This window comes from Colossoma macropomum, unplaced genomic scaffold (genome assembly GCF_904425465.1).
Source record: "Colossoma macropomum unplaced genomic scaffold, Colossoma_macropomum, whole genome shotgun sequence".
Taxonomy (NCBI): domain Eukaryota; kingdom Metazoa; phylum Chordata; class Actinopteri; order Characiformes; family Serrasalmidae; genus Colossoma; species Colossoma macropomum.
Window position 1 is genome coordinate 2,194,594 of NW_023494786.1, and position 17,222 is coordinate 2,211,815.

At 38.7% G+C, this 17,222-nt stretch overlaps 1 protein-coding gene across 1 annotated transcript in view; it reads right to left on the reverse strand.

The window, feature by feature from the left end:
- Window positions 1-10,907, reverse strand: part of LOC118798143 (Down syndrome cell adhesion molecule-like protein 1 homolog) — a 111,405-nt gene extending 100,498 nt beyond the window's left edge. The window contains exons 1-2 of the mRNA XM_036557498.1: window positions 10,769-10,907; window positions 5,269-5,415 (exon numbers count right to left, since the gene is read on the reverse strand). Coding sequence (XP_036413391.1) covers window positions 5,269-5,371 — 103 coding nt within the window. The 5' untranslated portion in view covers window positions 5,372-5,415; window positions 10,769-10,907. The remainder of the gene's footprint in view (window positions 1-5,268; window positions 5,416-10,768) is intronic.
- Window positions 10,908-17,222: the final 6,315 nt, after the last annotated feature.

Below are 17,222 nucleotides of genomic sequence, written 5' to 3' on the forward strand. Positions count from 1 at the left end.
CCACACATGGTCACATGTGAGGAAAAAGTGCTGGTGTTTGTGCTCAGCAAACTCACAATTTGAGTCAATATGAATGACTTTTCATGTTATACAGTTAAAATGCTGCATTTTATTGGCATAAAATGATTGAAAGGTAAAATCACACTTGATCTGTAACAAATAGCACTCAACTAGAAGGAAAAGGAATATGGAGAATGAGAATTAGGGATGCAGATTAATGACAAAAGACAAAGGGGCTAAATGAGAAAAGACTGATGACAAATTTCAAAACAATATTTTTTTTGCATTTAGTAACTTCATAAAAGCCGAAAGATCAGAGCATATACTGATAAAAACAGTGAATGATCATTCATTTAAGTAAAAGGGGGTGTGAGAGAGAAATAAAGGAGGAAAGGAAAAGAGAGGGAGAGAGAGCACAACTGTCACTATAATTGGGAAACAATGGAGATGTACACATAGGGAGGAGAAAAGAGCAGATAATGGCTATTCATTACTCAGACAGAGAGTGAGAGCATGAGAGAGAGAGAGAGAGAGAGAGAGAGTAAGTAAGAAGTAAGAGAAATGTTGTACAGAAACAAATCTGGTTTATTCTAGACAGGATGCATTTTTCCAATTGCCTTTGTACTCATAACAGTCAACTGTTATCAATATGTCTATCACTATGCTGTCTTCACATTACAGTTAGCAATCAGTCATGATTCACATTAAATATCTGATCAGATCAATAATTTAACATTTTTCCATCCCATTGTATGTCATTATACTCACACAGGAAACTATTTGGTGATTATGAGGATAACTGCAGCCTCAGTGAAGGATAAAACAATCACTGGATTTAGAGACTGATGATGGAATGACAGCTGATAGTCCACGAGAATAGCGGAGAGCGCAACATGATAATACCTTATGTGTGTGTACCAAGGCTGGTGCTGAATGCAATTGCCAAAATAACTGAAAAAACACAATACACTGCAATACACATTGTGTAAAGCTGGTGCTTCATTCAAAAACAGGTGTGGTTCAGGGAGATTCACAGAAATCAGAGTGGCTGCTATGAAGGTGTTTTTCATAAGTATCATCAAGCCACCAAACTAACTTATCAAAGGATGGATTCTACAACATCTAAACATTTTAAGGAATGTATTTCATCATTGGTCTTTTGTTAATGGTGGTTGAAACCTATTCTATTGTGGGCTCTCTCATGAATCTCCCTGAATGAATCTCGCCTGTCTTCAGTTAGGTTGGTGTATCAATGTGTGGTAGGATAATGTCCTACACACCAGTTGTTCACAACACTGGTCCTGGAGTACCCCCTGCTCTGCACATTTTATTGTTTTCCTGCTCCAAATACACCTGATATAACTAATCAGCTTGCTAGCAACCTCATCCTGCTTTAAAGTGGGTATGCTGCAGCAGAAAAACACAAAAAAGTGCAGAACAGGGGGTTCTCTAGGAGCAGAGCTGGGAATCTGTGATACACACAATATTACAGATTACAGTGATGTATTTTATTTCAGTGTTGAAGACACAGCACTGGGTTGGACTTTTCAAATAGAAAGAGTGCAAAACTATTGTCTCTTTGGTTCTAGGGCCTATTATAGATGTTGCCAATTATACTAGTAGATTAATACAAACATTTAAAACTAAAAGTTATTTCACTTGCAGTCAGAAAGGACATTTGCTGCAACTGAGCAAGAAGTGTTTTTTTTTTCTTATGATTTACATGGTACAATTCCAGTAGAATGAAAGAAACAACATGTAAGATCTGTCCTAGGAGGTATTTTACAAATCAAGATTTTTTGGTTTAGCTGTATAACTTAAGTCAAAAATGAAGACAGCCCAACAGGACTGTCCCTTACCTTTCCTTTCCTTTTGACTTACAACAAACAACAGCAAAACAGAAAAAATGAGATAAGCAAAATCAATAATTCTATGTATTATAATTAAGAGATATAACCCCCCCCACACACACACACACACACACACACGCACATACACACACTTAACTCACTAGTGTATTAAAGAGGAATTCCACTGGTTTTTCAAAATATCTGCATAGTTCAATTGTGATGTTACAAACAGTGGTTTGATATTACATGGAGCACTGTAGAGAAAGTTACTGACTCCACTTACTGAATAACACCATGTTATAATTGTGGTGATAGGAACCAGGGGTCATAATGTCCGCAATGCAAATATAGCCATTTTATTTACTATTCACAATGACCACTATACCTACACATGTCTTCTGAGGTTGGCTTTTAGAGACATTGAACTCTTCAGATGCTTGGTTTTTATCACCACCACTGGGGTCAACTCTGACTTAGTAAGTTTCTCTAGAATGAAGCATTTCACATCACTCCACTATAAATTGCCTTATTTACATTTTAATGATCTATTCCAGATTAACTCCTAATCCACACATTCTGTACTTACACAGTCTGACCACAAAGATGCACATCTAACAAAAAAAGAGGAATGTTACTTCTCAGTCCATCAACAGTCTGAACATAACACACACATTGCACAGTCTAAGCTGGATCAGAGAGCGCTCCCATGTGAATGACATAGAGAAATGCACCTCCATTGAAAAAGATGAAGTGAGAGAAGAGCAGGTGGTGGGTATGTGAAGTGAAGCGCAGCAAGCTCAGGTCACAAACACCATCTGACCTGGCCAGTGTGAGCAGTACCTATTGATTTTTCAATCAACCAAGAGACATCTCACACACACACACACACACACACACACACACAGTATTTCTATACTTGTAGGGATCTAAATCCCTAGACATTACTGTGACTAAATCTTTGTAATTCTAAAACTAAATCTAACCATCTCCTTTCTGCATACTGTATTTGTTTTGACAAATGCATTTTATCATGTTTTAATGAGCTGTGAAATTTAGAATCGCAGAGTTTATGTTTTAAAATGTGGTTGAGGCACATTCGAAGCCATTATAAAACACCTGATACATACAGATCAAGAAGACATATATAGAATCCACAAGATCAGTTAGACCAAAGTATAGCATGTTTTAGAAAGTCTGTTCGATAGTATCCTAGTTACTGTCACCAAATGTGCATCACTGAATCTGCCCAGTCAGTTATGACTATTCTGTCCATATGACCTTTGGTTCGATGTTAATTACTTCAGCATCAATGCTAAGACAACCAGAACTAAAATGAAACAATGTATCATTTCCTGCTTTTAGTACAGAACAAAGAACCCTTCAAACCATCTCCAGATATTAACACACTATATGGTTTAACCAGGAGGAGAGGTGTAAAAGCATTTATGACACTTTTCTGCTGTCTCTTCCTGCATTATTTCAAAATCTACAATAGTCAAAAAGTTTAGTTCTTACATGGTCACCAAATAAGTGAATGTATCTATCTATATCCATCTTACAACTACTGCTGCAAACTAAGGAAGGAGAAACTGGATGGCTATGTAGATCAGCTAGAGTGATGACAGCTCTGCTCACCACAGAACATGTTCAATTCTGAGTAACTAAAATGTTTACAACAGTTTGGATGATGATAATTTAAATTTAAGGGAGTGAAGTTTAACAACTGGCACTGAAGGTGAAATTAAACCTGTTTCATGGTGTTTGGATCTGTAGCCTCATCAACAAACTTAATGTTAGCTTAGCAAGCAGGCTACAAAATCAAACAGTGCCACACACCACAGTACAGGTTTGATTCAGACTAACATTCTCTGCTGAAACATGTGTAGATGACAGAAACTAATGTTTGAGACAGCAAAAGTTGAGTCACAGACCACAGCACAGGCTTGGTTCCAGCTAACTGATGCTAAAGTGATACCTGTTTAGAGGACATCTGAGGGTGCAAAGTGGAGTGACTTGTATTAGAGAGGAAGCCAAAATCAAACATATTCTGTGTTGTGTAGCTCTTAGCCATTGCTGAGCCACTATCATGCTTAGTTTTTTCCTGATTTTCCCCCTCTTTTTATCAAAGGCACCCATCAGTGATCTCCCACACGACTAATCAGTGAGCCCCTCCAAAATATAAATGGGTTGTGTTCATTTGGACCTGGAACAGAAATTTGTCACATCAAAATTTTGACAAATCGACATCATTTTTAAACACCGTATCAATTTTAAATATCACAGTATACCTGTGGTGTTACTGTTATACGGTTATATGTGGGGCATCTTTGGAATGTTCAGAAGTACAAGCACAGACACATGCACAATGAAATCTACCATGATCCTGGCAGAACACTTCAGCTATATTTAGACAAAATTTCATGAAGTGAATATATTTGAACCACAAAAATGTATTTGAAGTAAAACAAATCCTCAATCTATTCACTAATGCACACCCCCCTGAAAACAAAACACAACTCTACAATTAAAATATAAGTACAATATGCAATCCAACCTATTACCCTTTTTCCGTTTTCATCAACCACACACATAGACTCCTATGAGAATGAGTAAATATCCCCAGCTTTGCTAGTAAGAGGCATTTGTATGGTTCATATGGCTCCATTTTGTTTAATTGGACCATTCTTCTCCTTCCTTCTCCTCTATTCTGACAAAATGGGAGACATCTAAAAAGGCCAAAATGAATTAAGGCAGATTAACAGAGCTCCCCAAGACCCTAATGAGAGGTCTCCCAGCTAGTCTAAACCCAGGAAAATGCAGTACGAGCTCCATTTTAATTAGAACTCAATTCATACACCTTGAATGAGCAAGCAAAAGCTTTAAATAAAAAGGCAAATGTAACACAATGCTGTTCAAAATCCATTAGGGAGCCTGCTGCAGTATTTGTGTACAGTATGTACTAGTATGTATTTGCTTCTAGTCTTGTACAAGATGGCAGGATATATCATTGAAGTATATCAATGTGTGTGTTTTAGTATGTATAATTTACAAGATATAAGGCAGACACAATATGAGTGCATGTCTCTCCCTGCCTTTTCCCCTTTTGCATTGCATACCATTTTGTCACTACACAGCATTGAAACACATTCACCCATCTTCTACACATACACACGTAAAGATAATAATATTCAATAAAATGAATGGACTCGATGAAATCCTCTTTGCTCCTTCTAATCCAGAATTTTCCAGTCATACCTCTTAGCACATTACCCCCTTGTTCCAGAGCCTCAGAGAGAATCTGCCCTTTGTCAAGCCCTGACCTTATCAATAAGCCTATATAAGAGCAACCTACATGCTAAAGCAGGTTATTATTGAGTAGAAGAGCATCAAATGAAACAATCTGATGTGGAAGTCCTACCTGGGACGATGGAGACAGTGTCTTTTTCCCAGGAGACGACACTGACATACTCCTGCACAGCAGAGGGAATGAGGCACTTGAAGACGGCAACATTGCCCCGCATGGACCTCTGGTCAGCCACACGCACCGTGTAGGGCTCCCTGAACACTGTTTTATGGTGAAGAGAAAGAGAAGTAAATACAACTTTAATCATTTGGCCTTTCCTGAGGCATTTTTTTTCAGTATATAAAAGCAAAAATAATAATTGATTATTTTTTTGTTGCGAGAATTATTCTAACAAGAAAATGTTTTCCAACCATCTGGATCTTATAAATAATTTAATTGAAAAATGTTATAGAGTACACGCCTATATATTTTGTGGGGCAGTGCCTCACCCCCACCCATCCCCAGCAGCATTACAATTTATATTTCATCAAATTTCCTATTACTGGATTTATGCAGCTAAGTTGCAGTTTATCTTTAAGGTCAAAAATATTTCTGATTTCATTCACCAATAGGTCTATGGTTACTGGAACAGTGACACATTCTTGGTACTAAACTGTATATTCAAGCACTTTAAGTTCTAGCACCTAGTTTAGAAGACAGTGTTCACTACAATGAACAATGTGTAACAGGTAACATTAAGCTATATTAAGCATTAAGACTTTATACTCAAAAAATGTTAATTAAATGGAATTGGCTCACATTTTAATTATAAACAAAACTCTTCAAAATCGATTATTATATGGCACTAGCTTGGCGATTACAAGAACTAGGACGTTGAAGACAACCATGGCAATTTACTAAAGCAATAGAAAAGTCCAAATCCAAGAAAAGTCTGCTTGCAAACAATTGACTCTGGTGGTTGAACTAACATTTGTCTAAGGACAGCGTTTTGGAGTTATTAAATCTTTTTTTCATTTTATCATTTATCATAAAAAATACTTAAATAATCTTTTGACCTTGATTACGAAGCCATTCCATGGAGTTCCATGTACAACATAATGGAACGTAGTGACAACGCTGCCACTACGTTGTCACAACTTTCTGAGAAATTACACAGCAAAAATAAGCTATCAGCATGAGCTCTTTGAAAGAGACAACCAACAAGTACGTTGTGACGACGTTGTGTCAACCTACTGGTTTGGTGCCCATAAAGTCACCACAACGTAATTGTTCGTTATGTCCTGAGGCTCTCCCAAAGAGCTCATTCTGATAGCTTATTTTTTAACATATGGCCACCACACACTACCGTTTTTGTTTCCAGCATTTATTTCAAGCGCATTGATTTCGTCTGTAACAAAAAGCCAAACGCCGCGAGATCGGCCATTGTTGTGAATTAGCTGATGCTAAAGTAGAATGTGTCCGACTTGACGGCAGTGTTTTAATACCATACCCCTGTGGTCATCGGCGGTTCACGTTGACCATCAAGTCAGTCAAAATCAGGGTAAGCTGAAAAACAAACTCTCAAATCTCAAATGCTATTTGAGGTGTTCGGCATGTTAGATTTCGGCGAGATTTTATCATGAGACTAGAGTGGCGGTTCGGTCAATAGTAAGGGGCGGCCCCTCTCGCTCATGTCAACCCCCTTGCGTGTCTCTGATGTAGAATATCTCACGTCATTCAAGAGAAGCGCCATTTTTAGAGGAATTCTCTGTTAAGAATTCGTCGCACCACTTCTAAATGGCTGGCGGGGCGCATGCACCAAACAGAAGAGTGACAATCAACGTAGGAAAGAGAAAGGGTTTTGAAAGCGCTGTAAAATTATGAGCAAGGAAATCAGCCTCCAAATAAAGGGCGGCAAGGGAACAGAAGTGGATTAGAGCTGGCAGTGAATTCCGTTTTCATTTCAGACATTCAATTTGTTTCCTCTTCCTCATCAACCTCCATTTACTTATGGACTGTAATGTCTCCCTCGTCTCTTTGCGGGTGGCAGCACGAGGGCGTTCGCATTCACGAAACTCCCCACGCAAATTTCTTAACGTTCTTACATGTTCTTGCAAAACCCAACTGTCACTGTAACTGTATTCATGGGTAAGAATCTGCGCAACCCCCAACCCCAGCCCTGATATAATTAACGCCTGGCCTGCGGGCGAATTTCCTCGGCCATTAATAATGGTTTCTGCCAGGCGACAGCGTGACCCACAGAGACCAGAACCAGTGTCCTTGTCTCATCGCCAAGTCTTCACACTTCCTATAACCATGCACAAAGCGTAACCCTAAATAATTTCTAAGTACACCAGATCCATTCTGCACATTGGTAACTAACCACCTTTTCATTGACGCAGAAGGGATTTGAATCAATACAAAAAAAATCAATAGAATTCCCTCGCGGCCTGGCCTCTACAGCCTACATATTATTTATTAACCCGTGGATTGACTGTTGCCTTGTGAGACATGTGATTTCCAAAGACGAAGTGACTGATCCCATAGATTAGATTCGTTTAGAACATCACCCTGGTTGGCCTAGTTGGCTGGAATCCGAAAACTCGTCTACTCAAATGGAAGGTGTTAGATCAAAGAGTGTACAAGTTGTAACGTGTAAAACATGTGTAAAACTACTACTTGAGAAATCTAGCCTACACCACTGAAACAAATAAGAACAGCACTGTGATGTGGTTTATGCGCAAGCCTGAATTGCCGCGATCATTAGAATGTTACTGATACCGTTGCTAAGAAACGGCCTAAAACGCAGGTTGGCGCGCGCAGGCTTTCCTTTCCCGCGCACCCCTAGGAACGAGTTCTGTATCACTGTCGTTTAAATAATTAACTCGAGAGAAACCAAATACCATATTTACTTATTCATTAAGCACGAAGCACAAAAAGAGAAGGAAAAGCACGGATTTGAATAAAGCAGGGCGCATGAATGAAGGCGCCCATTAACACAGGGAGGAAAAAAGTAAACATTACATATCGGTAGTCGAGGCACAAAACGAAAAGACTCAACACAAAGGCAGAGAGAGAGAGCAGGGCGTGGGCGTGCACGGTGCACCTGTCGTAGTCTGTGTTTACAGTGTGGCCTGAAGTTCACCATTCGTGACAGTTCACCCTAGTCAGTTCCAGGGTAGAAGAATCTGCGCTACTCATCTCTTTATCTTTACAAAGCGTTTGTCAACAAGGGCTTATGGAGTTTGCTCTTGGTCAGGTGGCGATGTAGTTCATAAGACTACTGTAAAATGAAAATGCACAAAGACTTAGCCCAGGTGTCCTGTATAGTATTGGTTTCTAGCATTATAGTCAGAGGTGACAGGTGTGCCTGTGTATCACACCTACATTTTTTCATGTGATTGATTGATTGACTGATTGATTAATTGATTAGGAAGGAGAGCCTTCTTGACACGAAAGCCTTTTTAGGCAATGTATTTTTTTAACCAAAGATAAATAAAAGATAGATAGATAGATAGATAGATAGAGAGAGAGAGAGAGAGAGAGAGAGAGAGAGAGAGAGAGCCCACATGGTGAGATTGTCATAAATGTTAAGCTATCCACACAGGTGCCCATGCTATTATTGGCACAGTATCAGCATGTAGAGGGAGTGGGTGAGAAGAAAAAGGGAGGATGGAAACGAGGGAGGAAGGAAGAGAGCACGAGCATGAGAGGGAAAGAGAGATGGAGGGATGGGGGGGTAGTGTCACACCATGAGCTGTCAACTGTCATCATTCTCCACTGCCACCTGAGACACTGGGCACCACACCCTGCCCCTCCCCTCTCCCGTACCCATGGCAACCGTTAAATGATGGAGCTGATTGGTTGGATGCTCTAGCCCAGTGATGGTTTCCACAGGGCTGTGCATAGGTTGCCAGATCTACCAGGGTTTTCGCTGCGTCTCAGCATTTAATTGATTAATTAGTGTAATTATTAGAGACCAAAGTCACCCCATCTTGTCGCTGGTTCGTAGCTAATTTATTCTGTCCTCTGAGACGCAATGCCAAACTGGATAAGTTAGAAAAGACTAGAAAAATAACAACGTTGGTACATTTAAAAAGGTTTCGCAGCAGATGTTTTTCACAATAGCATGAGTTCCGCATGTCTCTTATTTTGGGAAATTCTGCAATAGGTAGACATGTGCACACTGTCTAGTTGAGTAGGTGCGTATGTGTGAGGTGGGAACTCTAGCATGGAGGACAGATGGAGACAGGGAGACAGGAGGGACACTGGCACAGGTTCTGCACAGGCTGGCATACATGTGTGTGTGTGTGCGTGTGTGTGTGTGTATGTGTGGATATCCCTCGCTGTCGTTGGGCGGTCAGCTCCCGCTCACAAGAAGTGACCTTGGCATCGAATGGGAGGGTCACTGAGCCAACTGTCTGTGGCACTGCGTGGCCGTCTGCTTGCTGCTTTTTAAAGGAGCCAGGTCAACAGGCCGGCCGCTGGGATGCCCATGTGGCGCTTACACTCTTATTTAGGTTAGCAATATGGCTGCTGCTAGTTTTGCTGTTACTGCAGATGTTCAGCTCAAAACCCATGCTCTATGGCTAATGTCACATGAATTCCCTTTGCCACAATATCAACTCCCACCTCTGCTCTTCCATTTTCACAATATGGCCCATAATGTAAAAATGTTGACCATGAACTGAGGATACAAATGAAAAGTAAAGATCTTCCTAGGACTGGTCTGGTATAGAACAGAAATGATAAAATGAATAAAACAACTTTATAAATTGCTGTTCAACACAGTGATGGGCAGTCCACTTTTAGCCTTCTCATGTTCTGCCCTCAAATGCATTCAGTAATGAGGTTGGACAAGCTTTAGAAAATGTTAGTAAAAACACATTCAAAGGGAATTCTGCCAATTTTTTCAAAATTTCTGGATAATATAATGATTAAGATGTAAAACAAGTCCTTCAGTGTGTTTTGATGTAGAATGCTCCATACTAGAAAAACATACAGTCAGAATTGTTCATAATGTTGGTGATAGGAACCAAACATCTGAAGACTTCAATGCCTTTAAAAGCTACATCACCATAAATGAATACATGAAATGGTTATGAATATGTTGTCTGATGCCTGAGACACTGCAGAATGCAGAAATTTTGAAAAATTGTTGGAACTTATTTTTAACCTAATAAGAAATTGTAGCAGTTTTCTTCTGGTCAAAATACCTTCATTTAGAGTAAATTGTTAATTTAAGATAATGTTATTTTGTATGTGTGTGAAATGTCACACTGAGGATAGACAAGACAAGTCAGTTTTGATTTTTTGTGTAATCAAGCTAACATGAGCATAGTGGCAAATTCGTTATTGTCGTTTCCAACCTGCCTAGTTTTGATTAAGTAAAAGAACATCCAGATTTAAATTTAAATTTTAAATAAAATTTCAAATTAGACTGAACAGAATTTCTTGTAATGCTTGTCCAACTTTGCAAAAGTTGCTACAAAAAATCACATTGTGGTTGGAGCATGGATAGATCAGTTACATCCAAAACGCATGGATGGATGGATTTGGAAATTGGCAGACAAGACAGTTGATCTGACAGACCGACAAATAGAATGAAGATAAAGACAAGTGGACAGATTCTTACCCGCTTTGACGCGGATACTTGGGCTGCGGATCTTGCCGGCCTGGTTCTCTGCTGTGCAGAAGTAGTCATTGTCATGGATGAAGCTGTTGAAGGCAGAGGGGGAGAAGGGGTAGAGCTGCAGTGTGCCGTTGGCATGCACATGGCGGATGTGGGGTACGTCGTAAATGTCGTCGCCAGTGGCCAGGTACCAGCGAAGGACTGCATGGGGGGCGCCACCCGCGGGGCAGGGCAGGGACACCCCCACTGAGCTGGAGAAGGTCACTCTCTGCAGGGAGGCGTTCACAAAGTACAGCCGCGTCGAGACCACATCCTCGCTGTTCACTGGTGGAAGGCCAGAAGACGAGCACAACAGTCAATTACATTTACAAGTAAATAGGAAACACACTTAAGTTACACTAGTTTTCCTTTTTATTTATTTATACCCATATCATTTTGTACAGCCAACTCCAATGTCACTGTAGTTTCCCCTATCTCAGACTTTACTACGAACATGGATAGATGAGGTGTACAGCATACAACAACTTCACAGGTCAGCTGAACATGTTTAGAGGACAAAGGTCATGGATACTTTTTATCTCCTAAAAGGCACCCTTGATTGGATATAAACACTCTGTCAGGGAGAAAAGAGCAATATCATCTTTGCCATCCAGTCAGAACAGCACCAGTTGTTCTTCTGTGTAAAATCTGCAGCTTTCACAGCACACAGGTTGAGCTGCTCAGTAGTCCACAATGTTTGAGCTTTGCTGAAAGTGTGGTAGTTGTCAAATTCAACAAAACGCAATATGTATGTTTGCTGTCCAAAAACATTTACAACAAAGTTTGCATTGTTTAAAACTGAAAGAGCTCAGAATGCTTGGAAAGTACTCACTTCACATATCTGTAGTCATGATCTCTGTATATCAAGATAAGGCTGAAATATCTGGTTTTGATCACTGTTTTTAGCAAAGTCAAAGAAAGTGTGCTAGCTCATCATTTTTGTCCTTTGTTTTTCTAAGAAGATATGACAATAAACCACTCCAGAAAGTGCAGTGGTTCATTGACTACCTGCTGCCAAATAGGACATACAAATCTGGCTTCAGAATCATTGTGTGAAAAAAGCATAATTTGCTATTGTTGAAATCTGTGCCCATGAAATGCAACCAGATGAAGAATTTGTTAGTTGGACACTGCAAGGTGATGTTACGGTCTCTTGTTGCACTCACTAGAGTAGGTTGAGCAGGTCAGCAGGTAGCTAATAAGCTAACAGCCTCCTTCAAAAAAAGAGATGCTTTGAGTCACTGCTCTGTGCAATGTACATAGGAAAGAATATGCTACTTGTATGTCTTTTGTGAGCTTCAAATGTCCATATTTAAATAACTAAAATTGACCACACGGAAAGGTACAGATCACAATATTTACAGTCTTATATAATTGCAGACAAAACAAAACTTTTTGTCTCCATTTTTTCAGTTTTTTCAAACTTTATTAAAAAAGTTGCCATTTTGGATATATAAGGTGATGATGTAAAAGTAGTGTGTAAAAGCTTAAGTGTAGTAGCACTACAATGTTATGTGTAGTTCAAACAAATGGTACATAATTAAAGTTGACTACAAATAGAATCCACTGACTAAAGTTTAATGTTTCTTTCACACAGGGTTTTTTGTCAACAGTTACACAGCAGTTAGTTCAGATGACACAATCTAATCGGTTTAGAAAAGCATGACAGCAGGACTACATCAATGTGTGAACCTGTTTTTGTTCCTAAGCAAGCATTGTGGTGGGAAGATGACAACACAACAACTAAACAAACTGGAATAAGCTAAAAACTAACCAAATACAATTCAGCAGACAAGACTGTGAACTGCTATACTGACTGTCTGGAGCAAAATGACTTTAAGGTTATTATTGAAAAAGCTAATATTGAAAAAGCTGAGCAGAACTTGATACTGTGACACTTTTGTGGCTCTGTCCATAATACAAACAACTATTACTTTTTGTGGCAGAAGGAATTGACAATATCAAAGCACATTTTACCATATTTCAAGCGTCTTTACTTTTTTCTCTATTTTGCAGAACTATTGTATAAAATCAAGAGAGCACTCGAGGTCAGGTGTTTTGGTTAATAACATTTATCATGTTATATATTTACTTATATTTCTGTCATGTAAGAATGTTTATTGCATAATGTCAGTTACACTTCAGCAGACATTCAGGCCATAATTTATGCAAGTCATCATGAAGTATAGGAATGACGTGGATATTCTTCAAAAACATGAATGTAAAATGGTTGAATGGCTATATTTTACTATAATAGTATTACTTATTAATATATTACTTATGTATATTTGCTCTTCCCCCAAGTGTTCTCCAAATTGTAATTTTTGATTGTTTTTGAAAATCATATATTGTCATCACTCTGAAAAGGCTGGTGGATGCTCTATATTTTTAAAAATAAATGTGCCAAAAAGAGTTCTTTGGAGTGATGTCTTTGAGGAAGATATTTCTGATATTTTTTGACAATGTAAAGTTTCCATGCCAATTAAATAATTTTCTTAGAACGGCATTTAAAAAACTATATTTTTAGGGTTACTGCTGTATCTTTTCAAACTACCAATCATGGAGAACAACCAACACTGTTAACTTGATTCACTGTGTGGGTTGTAGGCAAGTACTATGTTACTCTATGAAGGAGAATAAGACATTGCTATCATACCATACATTCCATCAGAAATTGTAGTCATTGTCATTTCGTCTTGGTCTCATGGCACAGCTGGGATTTTATTTGTAGCAGACATTTTACTGATGTGCCCCATTTAGCATGGTGAACAGAAAAGCTCAGAGAGGAGAAACTGGTGAGCTCACAGGAAAGGAAATTTTTGTGTGCACTAAGTGCCAGTGAAACCCAATATATAGGCTTTTCGTAGTATCCTATTGCTGAGATTAAAACAGTAATAACAGTTGAGGTACAACAATGTGCATCCTAAATATAGCACTGCAAAGCACAACAAGAAGACAGAAAACTTAGGTCAGTTTAATAGACAACAAAAACCTTGAAGGCAAAAGCCAGCACCCACAGGACCTCACAACTGGAGAGGGTCTTTAACTGTCTGACCTTAGCCCAAATTACAGCAGTAATATCCCAGTGGCAGGACAAGCATTAAAAAACAGTAATCTATTACTTGTGTGGTTGAAGCTGTTGTGAATGCTCCCATCTGATAGGAGAATAGGAGAATAAATAGGTCATGACACCCCTGCTACAGTATGTATTTAGCAACCTATCTAATAGCTCATGTGATGGTATACCATCCAACTGCCATTGATCCATAAAACAGCACAACCGTTTCATAACAATGAGAACAATGATGTCCATATAGCTAAAAAGAAAAAAATTACACCTTACAAAGATCAAAACACTTTGGTCTCTCTGTTGTCTTTAACTCTCTTGGTGCTTTCACTAGCAAAAGAAACTGATGGGACGTCTTTTTGTATTCAGAGAATTGCTTAGCTCAGCTTTGGCTCTGAGCCAAGGAAGACACAAGCCTACAGCAAGTGAATTTTCTTCTAAGGCAATTACATGTAATTAATGCCCCCCGCCAGGTTTATGTCAACAATGCCTGGATTATCCCCATTCTCGTGATTCTCATTGTGTTCAAAAGAATGGTGGTGTCATGTTACTATAGCATAAAAGACAACAGCATTTCACAGATAAGTAAACCCTTAGCTAGCTAAAGGACATCTTCATAAAGACAATAAATATAATAAAATAAAATAAAAAAACATTCCGTTTAAAAATAGAACTCATTTTAGGAGATAAAAATTATTTGACAATTTCACACCCTTAAAGAGAAAATAAGGTTGAAAATAATATTTAAAATGTTCATTCGCAAAACATAAATAGAACAGAGAACATGAAAAAAAGGGATGACAGAATTGAAAGGCTGAGATTAGAGCTAAAGCCCTTACTAGGTTAGGGGAGGGGCTGAATTCTCTCTCTCTCTCTCTCTCTCTCTCTCTCTCTCTCTCTCTCTCTCTGTCTCTCTCTCTATCTCTCTCACTCTCTCTCTCTCTTTCCCCCTCTCTTTTATAGTCCCATAGAACAGGAAAGGATATGTTATGTGATTGGAATTTGTATGCCAGACGCAGAGAGTTAAATCCATATAATCTCCTTTCACATTTAACACACACAGAGCTTCCCCAGGCTGATAATCGCAGCACGGTGGAAGGCCTTTCTCTTCTCTCCCTCACTCTGTGCCACGGGGGGGTGAGGGGCAGATTACAGAGGCGCGTACAGGCCATAGGGTCTAGGTGGCAATAGTACACATTGGATTGGGTCAGGGCCAGGGTCCAGGAGTTACTCAATGACTATCTGCACAGGTTCACAAAATAAGTGAGCAGACCAAAAACACTGTTGCTCTTTAAAGCACTGCATAATAAAGACTGCTCTGGGTTGAAATACAAGGACATAGGGTTACAGGGTTTTTTGAGTAGATTTCTGATACTGTCAGGAGTAATGGTGCTCTGGCAAAGTATTTGATGCCCAGAGATGGTGTTGAAGCTTAAGCTTACATTAATGCAACATTTGCTTTGAGATTAACAACAGCAGAGGTTCTCTACCATATTCAAAATAAAGTAGCCCCTACCCTCAGATTCAAGGACTATTTAGATTAAATATAGTCTACTGTTATTTCTGAACTGCATCAAATGCTATTTTCACCACAGCTAATGGGAGAGATGTTTCAGTACCGTGGACAGCAACATAGGGGCCCCCAACATGCTTCAGCACCATAAACAGCTCCAGTCCCCAGACACAAAACACAGATAAAAAATGCCCAAACACAACTGTTATTAGCAGCCCTTATGAAATGTTTAGCCTGTAACTAATAGGTAAATGAAAAACATGTGATAGACAGCATTGTGACATCATCAAAACTAAATAGGAAAATAAGCCTCTAAGAAAATACCAGTTCAAAATAGATGTGACAAAACAGACGAAAGCAAGAAAATATGGATATTGTGACAGTCCTATTGGAGTTGGGCAAGAAACCAGGTCAGTGGGTCCACCTTCTGACCACCCCCACCCTTTTTGCCTTCACAGATTATGGCCCACGGCATTAACCCCATAATAAAGATTGCAATATCTATAATCTCACAGTGGGGGTCTGGGTAAGGGTCTGCACATGCAGAGTAGAGGGACTGTGTTATCCCCCACTGTCTGACTAAAAGTAGTTCAATGAGGTGAAGGACATTTCCACTTCCCTTTCTAGTGTTAGTAAAGGAAATGCCACAGGTGAGCAGGGATCAGATTTCTACCTGATGAAGTTTGTATGACGAAGTAATTATTCCACTTCTTACTGGGGCTAAAGGTCTGTGCTATGAAAAGACTTAAATAGTGTAGCTTTATGCACATTATATAACACACAAACCTATACAGCATTAAAACATCTTAATTTATTGTCCTCTTTGGTAGTAAATTAGTTGCATGTTCATAATTCATTCAGTTCTTTAAAGAACTCTAGAATTGTGGTATGAGCTGTGGCAGGAATCAGAGGTAAATAGGCTCAATAAAGTCAATAAACACAAAGTTGCAAGTTTAATTGTCCTTTGTAAGGACAGAAGAAGTTCAAGAAGTAAGATAGTCAAAGGTATACTTCTAGCTTCTAGCATCCTTTTTTCTGTTTTGTCATTGCACCCTTGATTAATGTCCTAAATTTGCAACCAAAATATGAGCCAGCTCTCACTGGATTTACAATATCCTTTTAAAATCAAACATGTTTACAAGTAAAGTAGCTAAAAAGGGTTCTTTGAAATGATGCCAAGTTCCTTAAAGAGGAATTCCCCCTATTGTTGAAGTGTTCTGGGTAAAAAAAAAAGGTCAAGATGTGAAAAGGTGCATCATAGAGTAACTTACTGATTCAGATTTTCTTTATAATATTGGTGAAAAGGACCAGGGTTTTCAATGTCTGTAATGTAAACGCAGCAATTTGATTTGATATTTGATCAAAATTAGTGGATGTATATGTAATGTTAATAATAGTGAATTATTAGTAAAAATTCTTTGGGTTCTATTTTTGCTTGAATAGAATTTCAAAATATGTTTTAGGACAAAATCTATAAACTACTGTGAAACAATTTCTCAGGCATTGACCCACATTTGTATTTCATGTTTTCGCTTTATGTGCTGTGGCTTTCAGTGATATTAAACACTTTGGACATCTGGTTCCTATCACCACCACTGTGAACAATTCTCACTCAATTAAGTTTCTCTAGAATGGTGCACTCTGAATGACTTTGTTTATATATCAAAAATTTAATTATACATAAATTAGTGGAATTAATCTTCAAAGAACCTTTCAGTGGATTTAAAGTACAATTTTCAGAAAAGACATTAAAAGAACCTAAAGTCAAAGTAAAGGTTCTAAATCCATGTAATTACAGTCAAGAAACATTTAGGAACCATTCATGTTAGGAATATATC